Source organism: Rhamphochromis sp. 'chilingali', assembly GCF_963969265.1.
Source record: "Rhamphochromis sp. 'chilingali' genome assembly, chromosome: 3".
Lineage (NCBI taxonomy): Eukaryota > Metazoa > Chordata > Actinopteri > Cichliformes > Cichlidae > Rhamphochromis > Rhamphochromis sp. 'chilingali'.
Genome location: NC_137931.1, coordinates 31,196,831 through 31,224,470, shown reverse-complemented (window position 1 = coordinate 31,224,470; position 27,640 = coordinate 31,196,831). Strand labels below are relative to the sequence as shown.

The following is a 27,640-nucleotide window of genomic DNA, read 5'->3' as shown; positions in this document are numbered from 1 at the left end:
GGAACCCTGGAGCCTGGACTGGATGCCAGTCCATCACAGAGCTAAGAGAGAGGCCTACATACAGTCAACTTAGAATCCTCAATTAACCTGGCATACATGTCAGAATTGAAACCACAGCACCTGAAAAACTTCCTTTTTCAGACCACAGTTCTAACCATGATATGACTGTGCCAACCAATATCTGGAAAGGAATAAAGAATCAAAGATCAAATAACGAGTAAAGTGCTCACCAGAGGATGTTGAGCACAGTGCAGGTTGTCAGACCTCCAATCACTGCTCTCCGAAACCACAGGATCTAAAGATGAAGACAAGAGAACACGATAACCAACATCCGGCTCAAGCAGCGTAACAGGAGAACATTGTGGAACAATTGCACTACGTAATCACATAACTGCACAGGTGATAATACAGAGTTCCTCAAAAGCAAACTTAGTTGCTACTATTCCAGTCGTGCACTTCATCTAAATGATGCTTAGGCAAACTGATCAGTGGCAGAGAGAGAGCATCTTTGTGGGTCTGACTCTTTGTATATGGGCCGTGGATGTGACATGGCAGTTTTACTGTATCACAAGAAATAAAAATTTAATTACCTAGTACTGTCCTCATGGTTAAGAACTTCTCGTTTGGATTTAAATTGACCTATTGTTATAAAACCTCACTTCATTTTTCATTTTTAAAACCTTTTTTTGGCCTGATTTAAAAGGTATTTAACTGTAACTGTAAATATCATGTAATAACAACTGCATGTAACCATGTAATTGCCACCCATGAATTAAGAAGGGGCAGCTTTTATAAATAACATGCTTAAAAAAGCTGATACACACCTCTGGCATAACTGTAACTATTTTAGTAAATGACATTTTTTTTCCATACATGCATTTCTAAAAATGTAGTTATTTTAGGTTGAAACACAATATAAATGCTTCAAATTTTTTTATATACCTTTATATTTTTTAATTTTCTCTTTCAATATGATCTTTTATAAAACAAAAATATTGTTAGTTATATATTTGTATATATATTTTTATATGACTCCAACTTAGATGCTAGCCTCTGTAGTCATGCAGGTGCTTGTTTATATGAACGATTCCATGTTATTCTGACAATGGCTTTGAAACATTACGGCAGCAAAATGCAGGCCTGTAGTCAGGAACCCTGTGATATGAAGATATTTACATCAGGATACTTTTTTCATTTCAGAGCAGCAAGTGTGTTTCTATTCTGTCTTTATGTATATTTTCAATTGGAGGATTTTGGAATGGCAACAAAGTTATATGGCATATCTCCACTTATGAAGAATGGAAAAAGCAATCAATCTGCATCTTCTGTACCTGGTTTTCTAGACGTGTAGTAAATGAATAGAATTTCTCATGTTATTTTTTGTTAATCACTAAGCCCTTTTACTCTTATTTATTTATATTAATAAATGCTTTTGCATGTGTCCAGATGATAGTCTGAGACAGGAGCTTGGTCAATAAAAGACTAGACTGTGTGGCTGGGAAAGAGCCGTGACCTAACAGCATTACTTCTGACCTGACCAATAAAGACTGACCCATCCTGCAGGTAGGGTTAGTGGCCTATCAGAAATGGTGAGATACAGAAAAAGAAACCTGAATTTTTCCTTCCACAAACGATACCTATCAAGAATTCTTTATTTTGAGACCTGGGGTCTAGTTTCCCGTCATTCTGTATGGAAGTGGGCAAAACTCTCAGCCGACTGTTATTCTGCATACACCACAATCTGCAGTGCATGCCTTTTAAACAGCAGAGAGACCGGCTGGAGGCAGTTTTCCTTCCTCTCGTAACACTCAATAGGAGATACTGGAAATACGACATTTGATTTAAGCGATTGAGTTTAACTGTTTTTTTCTTATATGCCATTTGGCACATGACCCTTGTAGTAGGAAGCCCGGCAAAGCTGTTTAATGTCCAACCTGAGCGTGCCAGACACCTGCATTTCCAAATGCACCATCATGAAGGTAACATCTCAAAATTTCAGGGCTGCAAAGCATATGTCTGGACCGTACTGGGGCCAGCTTACTGTGCATCCAATATCTAGATGCATGCAAAGTCATATATTAACATAAAATCAGAGTAAAACAGCTTAGTGTTGTGAAATGATTTTAAAAGGAATAAAATAATGGAGCAATTTTTGTCCCGATTATGACAGTGGGTCGACTCCAAACACTTCTATCTGATGCAAAATAGGCTTGATGAGTAAGGTCTCACAATAACTTAATATTTCTTTAATATTTCTACATGAACTGTTTGCATCAGCGTTAATTAAGGAGTTGAGATGTTCCAATTATCTAGTTAATCTAAGGAACACTTTGTTGTCAAACCTTTCTGCTTCAGTGCTGGAGCTTAATACCAGGAGCCATCAGTAGAATAATAATATGGTTGACCACCTGTGTAAGAGCCTTTCAGTCCTAATTCTTCTCCGAAATTCTAGTTTATTTCTCACAGTGATGCTCGCTCTCTCTTTCTACGACCAACTCATGTTGAAGAATACGAACACAGTGCTTCCCAAGCCATTTCTGAATTCAGTACACTGAGTCCACAGATCAGCGGGTAGTGCCAGGTGCAGTCCTAAGATTAGATTTACCTGTGTTCTGTTGTGTGAGATCTGTGAGAAAAGCAGAGGCATCACGTTTACAATCCCACCTGTCAAGACCAAAAACAGAGCAGCGCGTCATTCATATGATACCTCCGTCTGTAATCTGTGGGCTTTTTTACTGTTCCTCAGCACAAAAATGTTGATATTCAATATGAGAAGGGAGGCACAGAAAATACCCAAATAGGTTTCCAGATATCACTGCTTGAAATAAAAACATCCCAACAGTATTAACTTAGTAAGGAAGCAAAACTAAATTATGGAAATACTGGTATCATGAATCCCACCTTCTTTTATTAGCATTTTAAACATTTTTTTGTCAGAAACTTTAGTTTAAATTCAAGCAACTCAAAAATTAAGCAGAAAATATAAAGCTGAAAGTGTCAAAAGCTGTAGTTCATTGAGAGGCCTCTGGTTCCAAAAGTGAGTCCGGTCCTCTAGATTCCCATTTTAAAATGCACCTTTTACAGTAAAAGAAACTATGTTCTATATTTGGTTCAACTTCACATTTAACGACAGCTGTACAGCATTTATTAAGGCTTAGTTTGCATTATAAGGGGCGTGGCCATGTCAGATAGCTAGAGCAGCTCCCAAAGCTACCATGTGATTGGCTTATGCTCACTAAATATTTCATCATGAGAAGCAGCAGATATGTTGGGTCAATTTTTTGGAAAACTTAATTTCTGAAGATCTGAAGATTTGTCTTTGCAATTATGGTATTTTGTTTCTATATTAGCCAAATCAAGCGCTGTCACCAAGCTGCAAAAGTTTCCTTGCTTGTTTGCAGTTCAGTTCCTCAATATCATGGCACTTTCTCCCTTTAAAATTCCATTTAGAGAAATCAGTCTCCAAAGGTAGCAGAGAAATAGGTCCCACCCTGCTGAGCTGCACCGCATTAGTCTTGGTTTTGGGGGAGTAGTTTTAGAGTTTCAGCATAGTCTGAATGTTGTTTGAGAAGCTTTTAAAATCCTGACCGGATTTCAGAAGAAAAAGTAATCCACTTTTAATCTTGGGAAAATGATTTAAAGTTGTTCTGTATACTGTTCCACACAACTAGCAGTGACAAACTGCAAAGCAGCTGTCATAGCTGGCAGTTTGCATGTTCAAATGGCTCTCTGAAGTAATGGAAGCGGGTAGGAAGTACAGTCAGAGCTGTCACAGAGATGCTAATGAAACAGAGCAATCACCCCTTAGCCTGCCACAGCTGATGTGTTGCAGTTACTTCAGGAAGTCAGAGTACTCGCTGGTACCCAAACGCACACACACACACACACACACACACACACACACACACACACACACACACACACACACACACACACACACACACACACACGACTCTCCATCCAGCTACCTCCATCTGTTAAGTGAGTCTTAACAGTTGTTCTGACTGAGCTTGCTCTAACTTTTGTTAGAATGCATTTTGGGATATTCCACCTTCTGTTTACTTTAGTCTGATATTTAAGGCTGTGCAGCGAAACCGAAGACACTGACTCATCCTCTGAAAATGTGTTTTTGTGAAAGGAGAAGCTTAACATAAAATGTAGTGTAAATGTAAATTGCTGAAGTACTTCAAAGTTTGTCATTGCTTTGTGAATATTTAACACTGTATATAAAGATGGATGAAATTACGCCTTCCCAGAAGTGTTGCCAATATGCGCCCTAAATGGGCACAGCTTCTAACAACAAGCTGGGATGTGGAGAAGTGGCAAAAATCTGTCTATGCAGACATATCGTTGGGTGGCTGGACAACTAGTAGGTAGTAGTAGTCCAGAATTTGATGGATGCACTACACAAAGTTCAACACACATCTGTGCCGGGCAGCAGGCAGGACTTTGATGTCTGGGCTCCATCTCCCAGTAATTCCTTAACAGACTTTGGTTTCAAATGACAGCCAATATTGCAGTGTTCATTTCTATTTCTTCCTCACTTCGAACAGTAGGAGAAGATGGCGATGGATCATCCATCTGTACAGTCTGTGGTTTAATGTTACAAAGTGAAGACAGACGGATGAAAAGAAAAATTTGAAAAGAGTGAAAAAGAGCAGACTGGACATATGGAGGTCACAAAGAGCAAAAATCAGCACAGACTACCATGACGTCACAGATCCATTACTAGCTGGTGCACTAGATTTTTAAAGAAGATTTATAAACAGTTTAATAGATTTGTATTCTAAAGGGAATTAAAGATATTCTCTGTCGACGCTAGATGTTTGTTCCCAAGTTTAAACAACGAACAATCAGAGGGCTGGACTTCAGAAGCAGTGCTTCTTATGTTCTTAATCGCATGTTTAAAAAGAAAATCTTTGATGTAAAGATGAAAGTTTGACTTTTCCAGCACTTTTATTGTTTGTATCATTTGACTGTAGAAAAGAGAGATTACAAAAAATGAAAAAAACAAAACAAAAACAAGAACAAGTGATAGAGAAACAGTTTTTGTTTTGGTTGTGTCTATTCTGAATATTTCCCTTCTGTTCGGATGTGCAGGATATGCGAGTATGCCTGCGTGCGTCTCCTCCAGCGTGTTAAATTGGCGATCCTCCAGCTAAATTTTCACTTGGGACAAAGTCACAGCGAGGCAAATCTGGTGAATACGGCAGCTGACAAGCAGACTGTGTTGGTGTGGGTTAAAAAAAACAAACCTAAAAGCACTCTGAGTCAGCACATGATGGCACTCTGCACACACCACAGTTCCCGTTGATTCTTCTGAATGTTCTGCAAATCACTCAAGACGCTACAGTAAATGCCCGTCAGTCCGACTCCGGGGAACAAAGATCAGGGTGAACAACTCGAAAAATGTTCCTGGTTTTGTCCCTTATTTGATGAGCTGCTTTCGTGCTTTAAAACTGGACTTTTCCACTGAAACTATTGAAAACTGCTCATCCTGGCCCACCTCATAGTTTTCTAGTATTATAACCATCCTAGTTTGTAAGATGACCTTGAACAATAAATTGACCAAATTTAAATTAGATAAGGTTCGTGATTTTTATGGTTCTGTTCCCAAATTCTGGGAATAACATTGAGCTGACAAGATCTACTTGGTGCAACTGTAGATTTGGCGTCCCTGCCAACTGTTATATCTGAAAAGACCAGAGGCTTTTCTTTTGTATTTCCTCTATTGAAAGAGATATTTGCACTTTCACAATTTTCTGGAAAACTGAATCAAGTAAGGTCTTCCCAGCTATACTGAAATGAGCAATTCCCTGTTGCACATATGACTTGGCTCACTATTATTTATGTTGCTATGTCTGTAAAGTCTCATTCTTCAGTGTATCTTTGCAGTAAAGAGAGACAAGAGTAAGTGGTGAAACAGCAGTGAAGTCAAATGATCAGTCAGAATTCAAATAGTCAGCCTGTGCAAACAGTAGCTTTGCACACATCAGGTGCAGTACTGGGCAAAAGTTTCGAGCTGGCTCTGATTTCTTTATATTTTCCTTGGAAATAGCATTAGAGGAACAAGTCTTAAAGATACATCTACTCCAAGTATTCATAATACAGTCTGAGGATCATGCAAACTGTGGGAGAAACCACAAGATGGGGTTCTGCCAGGAGTTCAAAGGTATGCTTTGGTTACACTTGAAGCCCATTTAAATAATTTGTTTTCTCATTTCTTAGGAGATCTGTTCATGTAATGAAATTCCAATTTTGGTAGCAGCTGGAATGGAAAGTCAGACCGTCATTATCTTCAACATCCTTTGCAGTACAACAGACTGGAAAAGGGCCACAAAGACACAATGATAAAAAGAAGAAGACAAAAAAAAGGAAGACTGTGAGCTTTATTGCACAAAGCTGAAGCTTACCCAGAGCCACTGTGCCCATTAGGAAAGGTTTTCCCATCTGACTGAAGTCACTGCTGCTCTGAAGGCCGACCTCTGACCCCACTGCAAATGTCACAGCCACCTGAGAGACACACAGACGAGTTCACACACACAGGCCTTCTGTTACATCTCAGGCAGTATATTTTTCCCTAGTTCTAAATAAAAGAAGAGAAACATCAAGTTTTTCTTTGTGCAGGAAGATAATTAATTCTTCCACCGTAACACAACCGAGACAGGACAGTTACATAAAAAAAAACAACAACATTCATTTCTTACTTCTAAAACAAGTTATGTATAAGCACTTTGGGTGACTTGTTATGGTGCACCTGCCCCGCTGTAGGTACCAAAGCACTTTTTAATCTCTTAAACTTGCGAACCCTGGAGAGATAGCAGGTTGGAAGTTTATATTGACATCGAGTGAAACAACTCTGCTATCTAACAAACTTTCAGCATTGCTGTTAGTTTCTCATGCTGACACCACAACATGTGCAAAGGGAAAAAAAACGCAAACATATGAAGAGCACCAACATTTCATCAGCAATCAGACAAGCAAAGCTGTGCAAATTATGACATTTTTTTGTGTGTGTTAGTCATACTTCCCATCTAATATTTCAGATGCTATCAACTGTTTCTAAATTGCAAAAATACTTTAGGGCAAATTTACCACACAGCCCAAATTAGTAGGTTGGAAACATCTGGGGTTGATCTACTAGTAATATGCCAAATTATGAACTGAGGTGTACCAGTAATGACCAAGGCACTTTAAGAAGACCACAAAAATTGCATGGAGCCACGAACAAGAAGAACTGTGTCAGGAACCGAGACTGTGCTGGCAACACATATTCAGCTTGTAACTCGCCATCCAACAAAATACTCCAAGCGTACGTTTCCTGAATGAGTTTTTCTTGGAAAACAGCAGAGCAGCACAGACTGAGAGAGACAGGAAAAGAAAAAAAAATCTGCAGTATAATTGGAGGTCTTAGTGGACAAATTGAACAATTTTAGTAACATCAAAATTGCAATGTCCAGCCTGGCCACAAAAGGGACGCATGAAACACGACTGAGGGCAGTGTGACTGCAGCAGAAGGAAATTTCTAAAAGGATATCACAAAATTACAACAGCAATGGATGACTTGAAGTGACACAAGTAGTAAATAGTCATTTTTTCTACTTTCACACAGCCCGTGTAGACTAATGTCTTTTTTCCAAACCAAGTTTAGCAAGCTGGAGGTCTGTGGTTCTGATGAAGTCATTTTCTGGCCTGAACAATAAGCCTCTTGCTAGTTTTCTTGCAGTTATGGGACAGCATTTGAAATAGTTATAATCGCGACAGATCATCACTACATTATCAGTAGTGTTAAAGCACTGGAACTTGTTTTTTCAAAATATCCAGACTATACCTGTAAGCATCTCAGAATAGTTTAGACAGGGGTGTCCAACTCCAGGCCTTGAGGGCCGGTGTCCTGCAGGTTTTAGATATCACCCTGGGCCAGCACACCAGAATCAAATGATTAGTTCAATACCAGGCCTCAGGCCACTTCAAGATATGTTGAGGAGGTAATTTAGCCATTTAAATCAACTGTGTTGGATCAAGGACACATCTAAAACCTGCAGGACACCAGCCTTGAGGCCTGGAGTTGGACACCCCTGGTTTAGAGCATTTGCACAGCCTTCCTCATAGTCATCCCAACTCATCAGAAGTCAGTCACCTCTTCCTTTGCTGGTTTTGAACAGTTTTATTCTTCTTAATAATGGCCTATTAAATGTAGACCAAGTGTAAAATGTAAAAAGTGTATAGATAAGAAAATATGAAAAGCATTGATATTTCAAGTTGGACAACAGACAGAGATTTCTTTTATTATATTAAGATTTTAGAATTATGCTACATGATAAAAAAGCATAACTTATCATGTTTATAATCACACCACAGACATGTCGTATGAGCCATGTAATACATACAGTGAATGCATATGTTTTATACATTTCTCCCCCCACATGTGGCCTGAGGGACACAGGATAAAGACTAAAACACAAATCTCAGCAGATTCTTTTGCGTTTATATTGTTCTATGTTTTGAAGTAGTGTGTAATGAATGCTCAGTATCGGTGCTGTGATTACAGGCTGTGAATTCTGAAAATGTGTGATTCTGACCACAGATGAAGCTGTTTTGTTGTGCTGGTTTGATTGTTTGGGAACACTTTGAGTTTTGTGAATGTAGTTTGAAAATTGAACTTGATGTTTACAGTTTAGAGAAGAGGGTTGAAGGTTTCAAGAAATGCGTCTTTGCAATCGTGAAAAAACTGTAACCCAGAAATAAAGAGTTGAATTGAGAACTGTCCACATTTGAAAGAAATGAGCTGGTTCAGTTTTTCCAGCGCTGACCGTAACCGCCAACATAACAGAGTGCTCATAAAGAAAGTGTACAGAGCACACTTTGTGCTGAATCAAGCTGGAGGGTAGGCTTTGACTTGATCTTTCATCCCTCCTCAAAGATGTTGTGCCGACATGACTCACTTGTTGACTTTGATTTTTAGGTTACATTGTGCTGTGTGATGCTTTCAGCAACACTCCAGTTTTGGCCTTTGGCTTTTTGAAGTACACAATATTTGCAGTATGCAAATATCGACTCCACAGAGAACAGCTGTAGTTACTGTACGCAGTATCTAAATTCTCTTACTGACCTTTGGTTATTTTTTCAAGAATGCAAAATACATTAACTTTATCATCAAACCATAAACTTTTACAGTCGCCTCATGCCCTGAAATTCTTTTTCTATATTATGATGTACCATATGCTCAGTGAGGTTTTTATTTGGCCTGAGCCACTTGGTTTTTAAACACAGATGAAATTGCTTTGAGGATATCGTTTGATTATTTTCCCGGAAAAGTCAATCATTCCATGAATGTCGTTTGAAAAATGGGTTTCTTGTTTACCGTTTGGAGTAAAAGATGGAAGGTTTCAATGAAAGAAATTCAAGAACTGAAAAACTTTCTGCAATTTCATGTCAGGCGGAAGAGGAAATTGGGGTGAAGGAGACCGGTAGTGTTAAAAACAAATGAAAATAATAATAATAATAGCAGCAAGTTAATTAGAGGTGAGAAAAAAAAAGGGATGGGCTGAAAAGCAAAATGTGGAGAAAGACTAGAAAAAATGGGAAAGAGAGAGGAGGACACAGAACTGGTTTTAATGACTTCAAAGTCCTAGACACATATTTCAGCTGATGCTTTTAGGTTATTTCATAGTTGTTTGATCTAATGTTAGTCCTAAGAATTAAAAAATTAAAAAAATCTCCCCCTCCTTAGTGACATGGCACCTGACTGTGTCCATGAAAGTAGCATAAGATTATGAAAAATAAATGCGGTTCAAATAAACCTGACCATAAGTTCCATAAATTCTGCCTCCTCTCACCCTATCCCTAACATCCTCCTCTGTCACACCAATCCTCTTTTCCTCCTGTCTAGCAGCTCCATCTTCAACATCTTTTGTCCGATACATCAACAAACCCCTTTGTACATGTCCAAAGCATCTGGGCCCTGCCTTTCAAACTAACTTTGTCTCTGAACGACTCAACCATGTACTCATTTTTAATCCCGTCCATCCTGGTCAATCCCACTGAAAATCTTTAGCTTCTTCAACTCCACCACCTCCTGTCTTTCTGTCAGTACAATAGTCTCCAAACCATACATCACAGCAGGTCTCACTACTTTCTTGTAAAGGCAAAATAATAGTCTGATCCAAAATTTTCCCCAATTTCTAGTCACGCACATGAAATGAAACAAAACTCCAGCTTTCTCAGCAATCCACAAATGCACAGCTTTAAAACAAGGAAGGATTTCCAAGTTCTGTTTTGTTCACCTCAACCAAGGAAAAATAAAAATTTGGAAAAAAAAGTAATGAAAGAAAAGAAAGCTAAACATTTTTAGGTGCAGGATATCTAAGACTTTGAAGCAGCGGTCAAGTCACTGGAGAGCTCCCATCGAGGAGATGATCACCCAGGTTACGCAAACCATCGTGAGGTTTGTGTAAGAACAAAATAATTGGTAATATTTCGAGAAATTTCCTCATCGTTCCACAGGTGGAGCACGTTACATTAGAGAGAATGGGTGAGTCTGTGGGGTGACTGCTTAAGTAAAATATGGTCCACCCTAACACAAATGCACCACAGGCCTAACTACATTGTCCTCTTCCAAGTGATTTGACCCCCTTGCACCAGGCTGCAATATTCCCTTGCTGTCATGGGAGCGAGTAGCATTAAAGGTTCAATGACAACTTTATTAGAGGTGAGGGTCTGGAATCTTAACCAATTATAAAGCCTGAATAAATGTCACGCTAATTATTTCCAGAAAACCGTGAAATTGTAGTCGATTCTCCGTGAATAATCTACCTTCAAACATAATTCCACAGCTCAGTGCATGAGATTCATTTAAAAGTGTGTGTGTGTGTGTGTGTGTGTGTGTGTGTGTGTGTGTGTGTGTGTGTGTGTGTGTGTGTGTGTAGCATTGCTATGTCTAGCTGATGTAATGGCTAAAGCTACATTCAAGCCTATTTCACAATGACTTAATAGAGCTCTTATCAAGGTGCATAAACTTCATTTAGGCTGCCCTGTTATTTTATTTAGCTGCAGGTTTTTGTGTGGAGCAATCAGTCAGACGTCAGGCCTGAAGGAGCTGCTGGAGCAGCACATCGATTCGGATGAAATTACATAAAGGAGGGAAGAGAGAAGGAATGAAAAAGAAAGGAGAAGAGGAGTGGAGAGGAGGAACAAAGAGGAGAGAATGTGTTTTCATTACAAAGTGAGAGATCCCATGTGAGTGAAGCAAGTGTGACTTTACACACTGTATGTGTAGTTTTTGCGTTTCCTGGCAACTGAGAGGGACATGCTATGATATGAATGGGAGATAAAAGTTGAATAATATGTCCAAAAGTACGCAACCAGGAAAGGGGTCAAAACAGTTTTCATATGTTGTGGGGAATCAGATTGAGATGAGCAACATGGCTTAACCGGAGTTGCATGCTAGCATCTGCTATCTATAGTAGCACTAAGAGGCAAGCTCTGGGAATACCAAAAACTGCAATTCTTAGAATGTCAATGAGGGTGGCACCAATCTAAGCCAAATTAAAGACCCCTAAGTTGAAATGCTCCACTTCAGCATGAAAACATATGTTTCCAGCTTTGTAGAAAACTAATTTAAGCCTTTAATACTAATCTTGCCCTTCATGACTTTTGAACTAGAGTAAATTTAAGTGCAATAAAGCTTAAGGCTACGCCCTTTGAAGGGTGAATGACAAGTAGGTGCCATTTCAGTATTTAATTAGACTAAGAGTTAGAGGCTCTCTTTCACCAGACAAAATTGGCATCATTTTATAGCACAGTGACATTGATACAACCTGTCAGCCAAGCTAGCTAGCAGCACAACAATTAGTTTGTACCCTCCTATCATACTCTGGTCAAGCTTGGTTTCAAAATAAGCAGGATGGTGAGGGCGTCCTGCCTACAGTATGTGCATCTTCCAGACTGTTTAGCAGAAGGTGGCAGCAATGTTACCGTTTATGTACCTGATCATAAACTATTGGGCAAATAAAAGTGTTTGATGATTTCATTTTCTGGGAGTCAGGATTGTTGTAACAATAAATTTCAGTTCATCTAACAGACAACTGGCCAAACAAATCTTTGACCACTGCTGCTAGCATGCAAGGAATACAGCGAGCTAAACATTCACTATTAATGCCTCCATCAGGTTACTTAAATAGACCTTTGTCTCACCAGAATCAATCCAAATCAACATGCCTTAAGGGCTTACTTACATACTCCCCACTCTGCCTCTCAACAGACCCCAAAACAAACAGTTATTTAAAGCCTCCTCAAAACATCACTCAACTTCATAAGTTGTTTACTGCCAAGGTTTCACATTGACTTTTCATGAATTTGACTTAAAAAAGCCCAGATGCAAAGTGAAAGTGGTTTTGCAGTGGAAAAACATCTCCCTGCGGCCACCATTTCTAATGTGGAATAAATTATGGATGGCTTCATTTAGGATTATGCTCCTGCAAAGGGAAGCAATCAAAGAGACTGCAGCGCTGATTTTGTTCTGAGAATGTCTGGAAATCCTGGTAAACGCTGCAAAAGACTTCTATAAACTGACTGTAAATGTGGAAAATACACAGATTTGAGGTCTGTTAGAGTTTAACCACAAACCATAAATGGACGAGTCCCATCAGCCACTGAAATATACATATACATCCATAGAGTGATTTTATTGTACACATGCAACACTTAAAAGTATTCATGCACCAGTGACAGATTGAGTGCAGTTTTGGTATTTTAACAACTTCGTTTTAAAAACAATCGTGAAAGGACCTCACCGATAGCCTGATGAAGTAATCGCCGAGTTGTGGCAGCAGTTTGTTGCATTAAGTATTAATTCAGTCAGTTTACCCTTTTGGTTTCGCCCACTTACCAAATAATGCCAATTGTAAGCATCTAATGCTCTGTATGCTTTTTTAATAAACACGGCAAAGAATTGAATAAAAAAAATGTTTGAAAAACATTTTGTTTATGTCTGTTACATTGGCTTTGATGTTTTACAGTGGTCACTGAGTGAAGGTCATACTTTATCCACCCTTTTATTTGCCAATGCATTACTTGTTAAATTCTCCAGTCTACCTCTTTTCATGCCCTTCTATCCTGGCAGCTCAGGGCCTGGAAACTGCTGTTTTCTTTCTAAGTATACCAAGATAGAAACATTAATATTTCAGCTATAAAGAGAAAAATCACATTTGGTGGGCCATAAATGGACGGTGCTTGACGACAGTGTTTTATTCTGGTGCAGTCGGCCTTGCCCGCCCAGCTCTCTCTCATATTGATGCAGAGTAGAGGGAATGGCTCTCAGTGCCCTGCTCCAGAACTGAGCCTCTAAATCTTAACGCCTCCCCCTGTTTGGGATTTGGCTTTAGGTCACATTTCTTTCATACTGTGTGTGTGTGTGTGTGTGTGTGTGTGTGTGTGTGTGTGTGTGTGTGTGTGTGTGTGTGTGTGTGTGTGTGTGTGTGTGTCCAAAGGAGTCTCTGTGTGTACATCTCCATCTACAGGACGTGCAGGAAAAGGCGGCTTTCCAAAACAGCATCACAGAGGAAGCATCACCTCACAGAGGTGTCAGGATGATTTTATCTATTTCCTTTTAAAATTCGGCCTCAGTAACGATGGCAAAATTGAACCACAACTTCTGTGACGCACGCTCAGTTGACATTAGTGTGGGTTTGTGCATGAAAGCGCTTATGGACTTGTGTGCTATCAATGCAATCTAAAATCAATCTGCGCAGTTTCTCCATTGTTCTTCAAGGACAGAAGATCCTTTGGGGAGACATAAAGGTTCCACTGAACGCCTTCTGCTCTGGAGGGACGTCATTGATCTGATTCCGGTGTCTGGATAGCTGCTCACCAACAACCCTGACATTTATTCTTATATTCCCATAGTTTTAAAACATATCTTAATACTTAGGCTAGGGGATGTCAGATATTTTTGTCATATTTTTTACTGTAAAATATGCAAAGGGAAAAATATTTACATGTCCTACTAATGGCTAATAAGAAGTAACTCTATAAAAACAAATAGCTATCAATTTGCTACTGCTGAACTGTACTCCTACTATATTGTACATATTTTGCATGTGAATTAGCTTATTCATTTCAACATTTTCCCCTTGTTTTTCAATTTTTCCATGGCATATTGAAATTAGTATGACTCCAGCATTTCAGTTATACTCAAGGGTTCACGCCCTGTGAGATTCATTCAGACAGAAATAAAGATAAGGCGGAAGTAAACAAGCAAATAGCTGAGAGTGAGTTTGAACTCAAACCTTTTGTTTGGGAAAGAGCTGTTCAAACAGCATCAAGCTTAGAAACTCAAACCAGCAGCTCCCCATGGAGAGGTTTCAATTGTAAAATACTACCGAAGTCAAATACATCGCTTTTTTGGACGAGGACTTGAAGGAACAATGCGAGTTTCCACTAGTGTGATGTATATTTCTTCATCAGAGAGTGCAGCAAAAGTAATAAAGACATACCAAAAGTAGTAAAATTAACAAACTATCATTGTATGGCACCATCCTACAAACTGAGTGTGCTTGAATCCTGGGCTGTGCAGCAAAGTTGCATCTTTAGAAAACTAAAAAAATAAATAAGCAAAGTTGTCTCACAGCTTCCTTTTGTTTAAAAAAACATCCTGGTCTATCTAAAGACGTATAAAAGTGTCTTGTAAATTTGAACTAGGGCTGAACGATTATGGAAAATAATCTAATTGCGATTTTTTGCCCCAATATTGCGATTGCGATGCGATATGCGATTATTTTTTAAGGTCTTTGTCTTCTGTATTATTAAACAAAGACAAGCAATACATCATATAGTATGGCCAATACTATATTACATTAATTTTAAACTGTTCTTTCCTGGAAGACAGACCTCTGTTATGATGACATGAGGTGATGCATGAATTGATGACTGACATTTTTATTTAACTTCTTCAATCACAACAGTATATTTGAACATACACAATAGTTTATTTTTAGCTTACAAACATCTGAGCATAAAGTGCTGACAAGGAACCCTGGTGTAAACATTAAAATGAAAGTCAGTACAATGTGCAGATTGCAGAAATATACATAAAAAAAATCAGTGGCTTTACCACACTCAGTTTTTCGACATCTGTGAACTACTAGACAGTCATTCAATTAAAAAATAATATTAAATAAATAAAACTAATAAATAAAAAATACACACATCTTACTGATCTCTGCAGGCAGTAACATTACACATAAAGTGCAAACATAATAGCAATTGTATAAACACACACACAAACACGCCTTTAAAGTTTAAAGGCGTGAAATTGGACGGTCTAGTTCTGATTAGCGTCACCGCTGTCTCGGTGGAGTTTAATAAACTCGGCCGTCTGCTTCTTGCTATCTAAAATATAACCAGACACTGGCGTAAATTCTCGACTGTCTCATACTTCTGTTTAATAAGTTTTCTGTTTGACGTTTAGTCAGCTGTGTGAAAACCAAGGAGGAACCCACCCGGGGGATTAATAAAGTTTTATTTTATCTAATCTAATAACTTTAATCTCAGCCAAACCGATTTACTCACGAACAAACAAAACACTGAAAAAAGCCCAACAATAACATTTTTAGGTTGTCTAAGTGACTTATATATTACGTTTAACCCGAGCAGCGAAACTCCGCGGTGATCTGAAAATGATGTGCCGGGAGTTGTGCCGTTCTCGGCCGCATCAGTAATCCTCGAGCTCCCGGCTAGCTGTCGAGCTGGTGGGTAGCAGACGCCTCTGAAAACGTCGAAGCACTTTTGCAAATATGGGATATCTTGATAAACCGAGCAGATATTTGATGTTTACACAACTACTTTCTCGCCTGAAAATATGTTAAAAGTTTATTTTGTGACCCAGAAAGATTAGTATGAGTAATTTTAAAACTTAGTAGCGGCCGCCATTGCTGGAAACTGGAGTTTGGCTGGGCCGCGCTATGAATTCTGGGATATGGTAGTAATTTGGACAGCCTTCGGCGCGTCGCTGTGACGTAATCGGTCTACAAATGCGGCCTCAGGAGGATGCAGCCCATGAATTGTATAATATAATCGCAGTATAATCGCAGCCTTTGCGGTTAGAAAATTGCACTTGATCATGTCGCGATATTATCGCAAATGCGATATATCGTTCAGCCCTAATTTGAACTGTGTATATTTTTCATTTAAAAAAAAAAAAGGTTTAAGCTACAAGACAGCAAGTCCTTTCAGAACATGTGGATCAGCGTTTGTTAAAACTAGTCTCAAATTCATCCGGTAATTCTATACACTTATGGTCAAACACCCCAATTCAACACATTTATGAGTACAATGCCGACATTATTTTTATTTATATTTATATAGCCACCTGTGACGGGTACCTCTCAAAAGACCGTGAGCTGCTGTAGCACAAAACCCACACCTCACTCTCTTGCTGCCAGCAAGATAAGACTGAATAACACTGGCATCGATCGCCGCTGTTACTAATCCTCGCTGCATTAGTTCATCTGCCAATACGTCAATAATTGAGCTGAACTAATGTAGAATATAAACACATTTACAGGGTACACAAAAAAGACATTTCTGTCCTTGGGAAGAACGAATATCATGGAAAAAAAAAAAAGTCTTCAGCAACAATAGTGGAGAGAAGTGAAACCTTTAGAAAGATGGTGAAAAGCTGTCGAAGTATTTCTTCCAGAGACATTTCTTTTGCCAATTAGGCAGTGATTTTTAAGAAGATGGGGGAGAGAAAAGTGTCAAAAAGGACACATTTAATATTTTCTATCACTGATTGGCTGCAATTTTGAAAAATCTGCATCCATTTGATTTTAAAGAGACACTGGGGATTTTCCTGTGCCACGCTAGGAAAGAGCTGAAGGGAAAGGCACATTAAATACAGAAATTTTTATCCATTAACTAGCATGAATATCCCTGAAATTGTTTAAATGCAAATTTTCCGACATAATTGCTCACATTGCATAATCACAGAAAGTTGTTCCCTAGTCCTAAACATAGGCTCCAGTTACATGGACATTCAAATATAGCGATTTGGTTACTCACAGAGAATTGTGAGGCACTGCGATGATACTTTTATCGACTATACACGAAGAACTGTATATTGTCCCATAAGAAAAGCTTTAATTTACATATAAATAAAATGAGCTTGCTAGGATTACGCTAATGTAGGCGTTCAAAGTATTATTATTAATCATTTGTGTCGCAAAGGGTTGTGTCCATCAAAAGCTTGGCTAACACTGAATATAATACATTTCCCTGCAGCAGATGTACAATTCACTGAGGCAGTGTAATCTTGTGGGATGTGATGGTGGTGTTAAATGGACTCTGAGCCAAGCCTAAAAATGTCTTTAAAGAGCACCTACTGAGATGCTGACATGCCAAGATGTTGGCAGGAACTGACCTGGAAAGGCCCAAAACTGCCACAGACACACTGGGAGCTCCTTAAGTACAAAGCTTCTGCATAGAGTAGAAGTGTAGAGTGCCACCTCCATCCATTTTACCAGCATGACCTTTCATTTGCTGCAGAAACCAGCATTTCTTATGTCACTGCAGTCATCAAAAAAATATACAAAGCATATTTTTAGGCGGCGAATAAGCACAAAGTGCAAAGTATGTCACGTAAAGGTGATAAACTCCTGAAACTTTTTTTTGTTAATATAATTAATCTCAAATCTTTTTACCTTTAAATATCCTCTCTCAGTTGATACTGAATATACTGTAATTTGTCCCTTTAAAATTCTTACCAGGATCTACGATTAAAAAAACCAAATGAATAAATATGATATTTACTTTTCTTTTATTTGTCACACAAAAATATATTAATTTGATATTAAGTGTGAATTTACAACTCCAAACTGAATTGTGTGTGCTAAGTAGAACGTTTGTATGCTTTTGAGAAACATCCAAGCATAACTTCAGGAAAATGAACCAAGTTAGATGCAGAATCTCAAGCTCAAAGAAAAGCAAACTTCTAATTCTGTTTCAAACTTAAGAAATTTGACTTTGAAATACTTACAAAGATTCAAGTCAGTGAAGTAATGAGCTTGACAAGATGTTCTGAGTGGCATTCTTGTAGTAAAAAGGGCAGAACATCACAGGAATGTGGCACACAGTCAGGCAATCTTCCACAGTAACAACTGCTAAAATTGTTAGATATCGAGCAGACTGTGCGTCAGGATTGTTGCACAACAATCAGAGAAACTGTTGACATTCTTTACTTTTCATTAAGAGCAGTTCTCACAATAAATTTGAAAGTCACCACATTGTTGCCAAGTGTGTGTCACAATTGAAAAGGCACTACATCCAAGACAACCTTCACTGGTGATGAGAGGTGGAGGTAGAGCTACGTGCCAAAACCAAACAAAGGCAAAGTTGAAGGGTCTGTAACTTGAGACTAAAGAAAGCACATCAGCTAGAAATGCAAACAAGCCTCGTTATGCGATGAATGAATATCCAGGTGGATCTCCCATCAGAGGGTGTTAAAAACGCTTACTGCAGTGGGGACAAAATCTTCCAGTGTAGTCAGCCTGTGGTTAGGGACCAGTCCAGCTTGTCATCCAGTAGGACCTCCAGATATTTATGAGTTCACCACCTCAGTGTCCTGGCTATATACGGAGACTGGCAGATAGTCAGAAGATCTAGGCTATCCTATCTTCTTGGTTTTTGCAGTACTGAGATGGAGGCAACTCCTACTGCACCAATTCTGAATGCCTCAACAAGAACACCTTTGCTCTTGTTGCTCGTCTTCTGATCACATAATAGTGAAGCTCAATAAGTCTACACAGGAGTCAGGTATTTTTCCACAAAGCACAGCAGACAACATTCCCGGTAGCATCTCAATATTTCTCAACAGTGCCACCAAATCATCAAGGTTGTCTACTAGTGAGTTGACATTTCCCCATCAGAAGCGACAGCAGAAACAGCTTACACTTCCACCTGCTAGCCTTTAGTTTAGCTTAGCTCCTGCTCTGTAACCTTGGGAGGGCTTCCTGAACTCCGGTGGCATCTGGTATCTGACTCCAGTTTGCAAAGCCACAAGACTGTCCTTTGTGTGCAGTACTGGGATTTGCCCCCACTTGGTACACTGCATGATCTAATCTTTATATTATTGCCTATCAGTGGCAACCATAGCTTAGACCAGTGTTTCCCAACCTTTTGGAGCCATGCCACATATTTCACATATTTCACCAGACAAAAATGTCACAAAAAGCATATTGATAATTTTTTTGCTTTCTTCTGACCACTATTCATGCTAGAGCCTTAATCTGAGTCAGATTAAGGCTCTAGCAGATCTGGGTCAATGTGAGACCCATGTCACATTGACTACTTTTTCTTTTCAAATATTTATCTATTCCTATTACGCACTGCATCGCCTCACAGTATGACTATTATGTAATTTCTTCTTCGTCTTCTTCTGTTTTACTGGAAGTTGGCAACCCATTTAATTAGAGCAGGTAGTTGTACTGCCCTCTAGTGGAAATAGAATGTAATTGTTCTGCCCATTACTCACGCCGGGAACCAGATAATCTTCCCCGGCACACCTATGTGCTGCAGCACAGTGGGTGGGAAACACTGGCTTAGGCAGGCCGAGAGAAATTTCACTATTTAACAGACGGCTTTCCATTTAAATCACAAATTATACTTCATATAAGAAATGTATAAACCCTTACTGAAGAGTTGTAATGGCAGTCATTACTACACCCTTCAACACTTTGCGTGTACAGAGTGATACTTGCATCAAATTATATTTCATATAAGAATGTAAAACAAACAAACTTACGGAGCAGTTGTCATGACAATTAGTATGGCTACATCACTCAGAAGTTTGTATGCAGACAGTGTACAGTTCATCCCACTTTAAAACTGACAAAGTAATTGAAAAAAGTGATAAAAGCAAGGTACACAAGCAAAGAGTTTGTGCAAGTCAGAAATGAGTTTCTTTCTTCTTTTTTTCAAACTGAGATGAGATTACGAACATAAAAGAATAAACTGATTTTGAGAGTTTTATTTTCTCAGAAGTTTGGAAGCTGCAATACATGTTTGATCTCTCCTTTATCTGTCTTGATCTTCTCTTCTTTGTCTTGTTTTTGTCTCCTTTAGTGCCGGTACAAAGTATAGCTGTACAGTATAAATCTTTTCATTGCTTTCCTAGTTTTTCTAGAATAACACTTTAGATATGAATTATCTTTTGAATCCCCTTTGACATGTGTTGTAGAAAGTCTTCATTATTATGCCAGCGGACTTTATAAATTCAAAGTATTCATTTTCTGATACAAGTAGAGTTGTCTTGATATATTGTAATTCATCTCTTGCCTTTCCTACGTGCTATTTCATGTAATAGCAAATAAGCTTAAAGTACTGTGATTAATTCCTTTTCCACCCAATATTTAAATCATCTTCGGTGACTCTTTCTGCTTTTCAAAAACTGTAAGCTACATGGTGTAATATAAGACTCATTTGTGAAGAAATGTTTTTTCTGTAATTTCCCTTGAGGATCATGTTGCATAATGTATACTGCAGGCTGGATAAAAAAGTCTGAAAACCTGTTGTTTATCCAAGGTAATTTCTGTATGAATTTTTCCTGGTGAAGTTCTTATTCACAAAGTTGTGCACAAATGAAGTAAGCTCAAGTGATGGACAGTGTGTGGGATTTTCAGCTATCAAAAGTCAACCACAATAAATCAAAATGTTTTTTCCCTTCGCTAATGAACACAGAAAAATCCACGGGAGGAATTGTATTTAACAACTGGAAGGATTGTAGTGGTCAGAAGTTTACATAAACCCATCATGGCCATGAGTGTAACAGTGATTTGAAGCTTTTAATGACTTCCTTGAACTGTTCTTTTTCCCAGCTGCAGAGTGATTGTACACTTTAATGACTTTAAAAACAAAAATTTGATATTGAAGTTATAATTTATTATCTATTTCCTCTAATCTGGATTACTTCTGGGTTGTACTGATACATAAGGTATCTTTTTTCCTTTATCAGCCAGTATATCCGTGATGTACTGATCAGCCATATCACTCACTGTATTTCTATGGCTGCCCCTCCTTGACCTTCATAATGCCTGCGCTCTTTTCCTGTTAAATGGCTGTTCTTGGTTCCCACCACACCCAAGGGCTTGCATATATTACAGTGTCTTTACATTACAATATAAAGCAAACGAGCTAAACTGGTGCTAGAAAAATTAAACTGAAATGATTAATATCCAACATCTCACATTTATTTTTACACAAATCTTTACACAACAAAGGCACAGAAACATGTACATCATCTATGCTTTCAGTGTTTGCCGCAGTGGTGTGGTAATAAAGAAGCAGTACAGAGAAGTAGTAGAACAAGATAACAGGACTCATAACTACTCTTTTAAAACTCCACCATTGTGCAGGCACAAAAACCCTGAAACAGCTTTCCCATGTAAATTTTTTTTTAACCCAAATTAGAGTTCAACGATTTTTCCATTGTGTGGTCATGCTGTCTTCCATGTTATCAGAGCCACTACTGTTGGTAAGATAGAGAGCGAGACACACTTGGGGACTTCTTCCCCACTTCCCCAAGAGGAGAACCTCATTCAGACTTACGTCCTATGAATTACTGACTTGCAGTTCTGCTAATTTCATTCAGCCCATTTAATTTTTTCCCAGGCACATCGTCTTCCTCACACTGACTGGCAAAACAAAAAGGTGGGAGATGTAGCAGCAACTCTGAAAACGTACATTTCCATCGAGCTTTAAAGTCCAAGCAACAAGCAAAAAAACCCCTAATTTAGTTTTTTTTTTCCTTTTGACAATTTCTTTCACTTATCAAATTCCAGACTAACGGGAAGGCTGAAGCCTATCCAAGCTGTCACAGGGCAAGAGGTGGGGTACATGCTGGACAGGTCACCAGTCTGTCTCAGGCAGAACACAGAGAGAACAATAATTTACACTCATGTTCAAAGACTAGAGAGCTGCAAGCAACAACTTAAAGTCCTGAGTTTCACCTCATCAAAATTCCAACAAGCTGCAGTATTTACACTAACAAACCAGAACTACTTCACAGGCATCATTCAACTAGAAAACACATCAAACAACTCCAACCTCACATCAAATTCTGTTTGATATTTCATGTCTCACATTTATCATTTATGTTTCCTTTATTTTGTCCATCCCATTCAAATCAATAAAAGCAGGCTGTATAACAGAAACACCTCCCTGCATAATGCAATACAACAGCACAAGCTGCAGCTGCCAAAATGATCTTACTGTTGAAACAACACCTTCTACATCAAATCAGCGCTTTCATGAAGAGAGAATCCATTTTAGATAAGTGAACACCGTCACATAAATATCGAACAGATGGATACTCGGGACATGACACAGCCATCAGACGCCTTTATCATTAGCGACATTCCCAAATATGTTTTTTCCTTTACATGAATTCTCCTTTTTCTAATGATAAAAAGCTATTCCCAGTAAAGCCCTGTGTCATTATTGCAAATGCTTGAAAATTATGCCAAAATGTATCAAAATGAAGAGAATCACTGTTACCGTGACAATGAGGAGGATTCCTTTCAGGAGGGTGAGCACTGAAGTGATTGGCTGAATAACTGTGTGGGCCAGTAAAATAGCAAGAGTCAGGGTCCAGGTGAAGACTGGGATCACATAGATGTGGCTGTGGAGAGAAAAAAAACCCATAACACACATAATTAAACTCTATGCTATAAAAATCTGCACAATTTGACTGTTGACTAAACACAAGCGCTCTGCATTGATAGATAATCAAGATGCAAGTCTAGTACTTCATAAGCTTGTGGTTCAATTAACAGTCATCCTCCAAAACAAACACCTGTTTGCTGCTTATTAACAATGAAAACATCTGGAGTTTTAGCAACTACTGTTGACTGAGGGAAAACACCTCCTGGATATTCACTGTCACAGCCAAAGTAACCAAACATACAGTAAGTCAACAATTTTGTAAAACGTCCAAACAAATGATTGAAGTTCATGCATTATTATACTTAAAACTGCTCTTAGCTACTTCACTGAAACAGACATTTTTCCCAGTAGATGCAACTTAATACTACTATTAATCCACCACTGCATACACAGAGCACAAAATACATTTTATAGTAAACTTTATGCAGTGCTTAAAGTTACTACTTAAGCTCTAGATTAAATATTCAATACAAACGCATCATATTTATAATATAAAATAATTATACGCAAAATGACCATATAATGATTGTTTTTTTTAAATATTATTTAAAAAATGTGTTGCAGCACATAAAGCTGCTATAAAGGACAAAGACTTATGCAACAGTGCAAGAATACAACAATAAACCTCTTTCGTTCTCAAAACAGGATATCAAATACTGCTGTCAGAAGCTGGTTGCCTTTTAGACAAGGACCTTCAGCCTACCTACTATCTATGTAGAGGACAGTACCTTAAGATAAGGTACTAAAGTACATTCATGAATTTGACCTGATGTAAGGATGACTAGTAATACAATTAATGAGAGCAAATGGTTTAAAAGTGGGGATCTTCCAGGCAACTAGATAGCTAACAAGTATAAAAGTACTCAGAAAACAGCAAAAACTGCTCTGCATACAATTTAAAGTCCTGCAGTTTGTTTTTCTTTGTTTTCAGTGAATACATTTTACTAAATGTTGGATTAGTTTTATGCAACAAACTTACTTTGCTAGGCTTTAATCAGCCCCTTCACAACAACAACAACCATGTACACCGAAAAGAAACAGCAGTTAACTGTACAATACAGCATTATATTTAAAACTGTATCCTGTACTGTAGACTTAGGTCTGTTTGCATGTTGTGCAGTCACAGTTTTCATTTCAATTCAATTCAGTTTTATTTACCAAGTGCCAAATCTCAACAACAGTGACCCCCAAGGAGCTTTACGCTGTAAGGTAAAGACCCTACAATAATGGAGAGAAAACCCCAGATATCAGGCACGCCTCGTTGGACAAAAGACACACTGTGGAAGAGAGCCAAAGAATAACAACTAAGGTTTAAATGCAAAGTAGCGTTAAAGAGTGAAAAAAAGGTGAGAGAAGAAACGCTCAGTGCATCATGGGAAGCCCCCAGCAGCCTAAGCCTATTGCAGCATAACTAAGCAACGGTTCAGGGTCACCTGATCAAGCTCTAAATATATGCTTTGTCAAAAAGCAACGTTTTAAGCCAGTGGAAGAAAGGGCAACAGTGCTTGCCTTATCAAATCTAAGAATAAGCATAAATTAAAACATACCAATGTAAGGCAATCTTTTTCCGACAGAGCTGTCATAAAGCTCAGCCACTCAGACGCCAGCAGCTCAGTTACGACCTGCCCTCCCTATGAAAACACAGCTGGCATTAGCAAGTAAATAACCCTCAGTGATTTAACCTCGCAACAGAAGAGTTTGGTCTTGCTAAGCATGACTAACATGTGTGATGTAGATAAGATGGAGTTTGAAAAAGCTGTTAATAACTCCCTTAAGGCATTAACAAGGAATGCTGTGACGATGATGGAGATGAAGGCAGCTCTGACCATGTCCATAAAAATGGTAAGTGGAGCAGGTGCAGGCTCAGCAGTACTTTGAGACTAACATCTATGAGAATGACTGAATGTCATAAGCTTAACTACCTGTTTTGCCAACAGCCCACCTTCATTTTTCATTCATATTTTAATCCCCTCGGTGGATATTGACAGTTAACCATGTCACACTCTGCACAAGCCTTTTAATTCAGCTGATTTTTTTCTAAATGAATATTTAATATACCAAGACGTATGCCTGTATTTCTAAGCTCATGAACAGTTTTTTCTTCATAGATATGTGGTTCTCACAGGACAGCCAATACAAACGAGTAATCTCTAGAATACGACACTGAACATTAAACAGTATTTAAAATGAGCTCAACCTTAAACATATGCAGTAGTAATATACATCCGTTTAGCAGTGCTAGAGAACATTTTTCTGCAGAACAATTATTTTTACTTTCAATATTTTAAGCACAATTTCTTAATAATACAGTTTATGTGTAGTGAGGTGTTTTCAGAGTCTTATTGCACAGAGGGGTAATGCCTCCATGAAGCAAAATGAAATAGCCTATCAGGTTTGGTCAGTATGCTTATTGTAAAAGTAACTGTTGCTATATTAACAGTAAGATAAAAAATATATTTAAAATTAGTTCATTTTGCCAACTGTATGAATTATGAGGAACAAGACTATTAAGATTTAAGTTCAACAGACATAAGGATGAGCTTTTGCTCCTCTTAATTAAACGCTTGCAATTTAAACTGTATTTATTGGTTACACATAGCTCAAAGCCTGTAATGATTCCAACTAGATAGAAAATTAATATTTTCTTTATCTAAAGTGCTAAAATATAATCTGGCCATTGGTTTGAGAGTGAGGTGCTGATGCGCAATTCCTGTAGAGCTCAGTGAGATTCACTCTCTGGGATTCGTGTCCGCTATCCTACAGCAGTATTGACGAGAGTTTTTACACAGAGATCTGCAGTAACCTATTGATTGGGGAGAGGGAATATGGTAGTTTATCCAAAGGAGGTCTCCTAAGGTGTTTTCACTCCAGTAACCCTGTCTCCCCACAACACATCGCAGAATCCCCCCCGGCACCGAGCGGCCCGATAATGAAGCCCCCAGGTGTGCCGACGAAGCAGTCCAACCATCCTGTAGAGTGTGAATAATATTATTTGGGTTAAGTATTTACTGGGGCATGACAAAATAAATTAGCTCCGTTAACTGATAAGGGTAATTATAGGCTTGGGAAAGGAAAGGAGAGGGAGGCGCGAGGTCGAGACAACGATTACTTGAAGAGCTGGTTGGAGTTGCTGCAACGATTTTTGCTGCTTCAAGTTTAGTTTAAACAAAGTTGCTTTATTTAATACTTCACATTATCTGACAGTTCTAACAAGTAGTACACTAAGTTGAATTACTAACAATCATTTTTTTAATAAGGCTAACCTCTGACGCGGCCAAAGTGGATTTTAAACTCCTCCAGCGCTTCCCCACCTAATGGCACATCTTACCGTGTGTTTGGGGGGGGATTGTAAACAGTTTAAAAAGACTCAGACTAAAATGTCTGTAGACTGCAGCAAGGCAGCAAAGAATACAGGGTATGTAAACACAACTCTGGGGTTATGGTGTTGCATTCCTGTTTGTTTCAGCAGGTCCACTGAAAACAAAGACTTAAGAAAAGATGGTCTAAAGCAATCTTAATAACATTACAATAATTTACAATGTGTTTCCTAAGTGGGTGTGGTTGAAAGCTTTATGGACACTGTTCACCTGGCTGACCATGTTGTACTTGTTTGGTTATGGATGGATATGAGGACTTACAAGTAGGAATTACTATTAGACTGCTACATTATTACAGATATTTCATCTCCATATAGGTAAAGCTTTGAAACCAGGATGCAACATCTGAGATTTTGCTGATAAAACAGAATGCTGCTCTGCAGCCCCAAATTAAGAAGTCTCAAGCTGCGTACATACTGAAGGAGATTTGCTCCAATGTGACAACCACAGATCATAAAAAGTGAATGATATGTGGTGCCTTTAAGTGACTTTGGGCGAAATAACTGCTGGCAAAGTGGGCAGGACCCGCAATCAACTTTCACGTGACAGTTAGAGTGAAGAATAGATCGTGATTTCAAAAGAAAGCTGCAGGAAGAAAAATCTATGTGTATCAGAAAGATGCATTTTTCCAGCATTTATCATGCTACTGCAGCATGAAAGCAGCACCTAAATATGCATAAATTTCAAACTTGGCAAGACAAGTCCAGAATAGCTCGTAATGATCTAGGTGAGATTATGTCAACTTCAAGAGAGACACCTAAACCTGACATATTTAGAAATACTGAAACATGTTATCCATTTAGCTTTCACTAGCATAAATTACTTTGAGACTATACTGAATAATCTACAACAGAAAATAAATCCTTAATGCCTGATAATGGGATGTTTTCCCTCTCATCTCTGCAGTGTGTGCAGCCTGTACGTGTTTGTTTGCTTTGATTAAAAGCAATGCTGTAACTTCATGCAATCCTTTCAGGGCCTCCCTCTCCTGTGGTCAGCTCTCGGGGTTGCATCAGTGTTTCTTTCCCCTTTTAAATCAATATCAAATAAAAATATTTTTGTGTGAACTCATGTCACCCTAACAACACAACCCTGAAGTGACAATTCGCTTTCAATTTTGTGCTAACTGAGAAGGGGGAACGGGGAGCCAGACTGATGTGCAAAATTTCTGGCAGCCCTGCATGACGTTTGGCTTTCTTTGCACATTATTTATTTTTTCAGTGACATTTTTCCCTGCTGTTAATTGTGTTTGAATGGCACTCTCTCTGAGCTGGAACCCCTTAAAGAATTTAAGTAATTTATATGTAGAAGGAACCCAAGCTTAGAATTAAAGCAACTCATATGTCAGGCTAAGCCATCTTGATCCCCTCACCATACTGCATGTAAACTATGTAGAGGATAGCATACATAAGGCCCATTAGGCTAAATCGGAAAGCCTAGCACCCCAGATAATGCAAGCAAAAACTGACAGAGGCAGCCACATAAAAGCTAATTAACAGATGTTGAAAGCAGAGCCTAAAAAGATATGATGAAAGGATTCCCATCCC

At 38.5% G+C, this 27,640-nt stretch overlaps 1 protein-coding gene across 1 annotated transcript in view; it reads right to left on the bottom strand.

Moving 5' to 3' along the window:
* LOC308393361 (uncharacterized protein) overlaps window positions 1–27,640 on the bottom strand; it is a 92,164-nt gene that overhangs the window by 38,076 nt on the left and 26,448 nt on the right. Inside the window, exons 8-11 of the mRNA XM_080877063.1 lie at window positions 22,549–22,672; window positions 6,414–6,513; window positions 2,606–2,664; window positions 231–295 (exon numbers count right to left, since the gene is read on the bottom strand). Coding sequence (XP_080733189.1) covers window positions 231–295; window positions 2,606–2,664; window positions 6,414–6,513; window positions 22,549–22,672 — 348 coding nt within the window. The remainder of the gene's footprint in view (window positions 1–230; window positions 296–2,605; window positions 2,665–6,413; window positions 6,514–22,548; window positions 22,673–27,640) is intronic.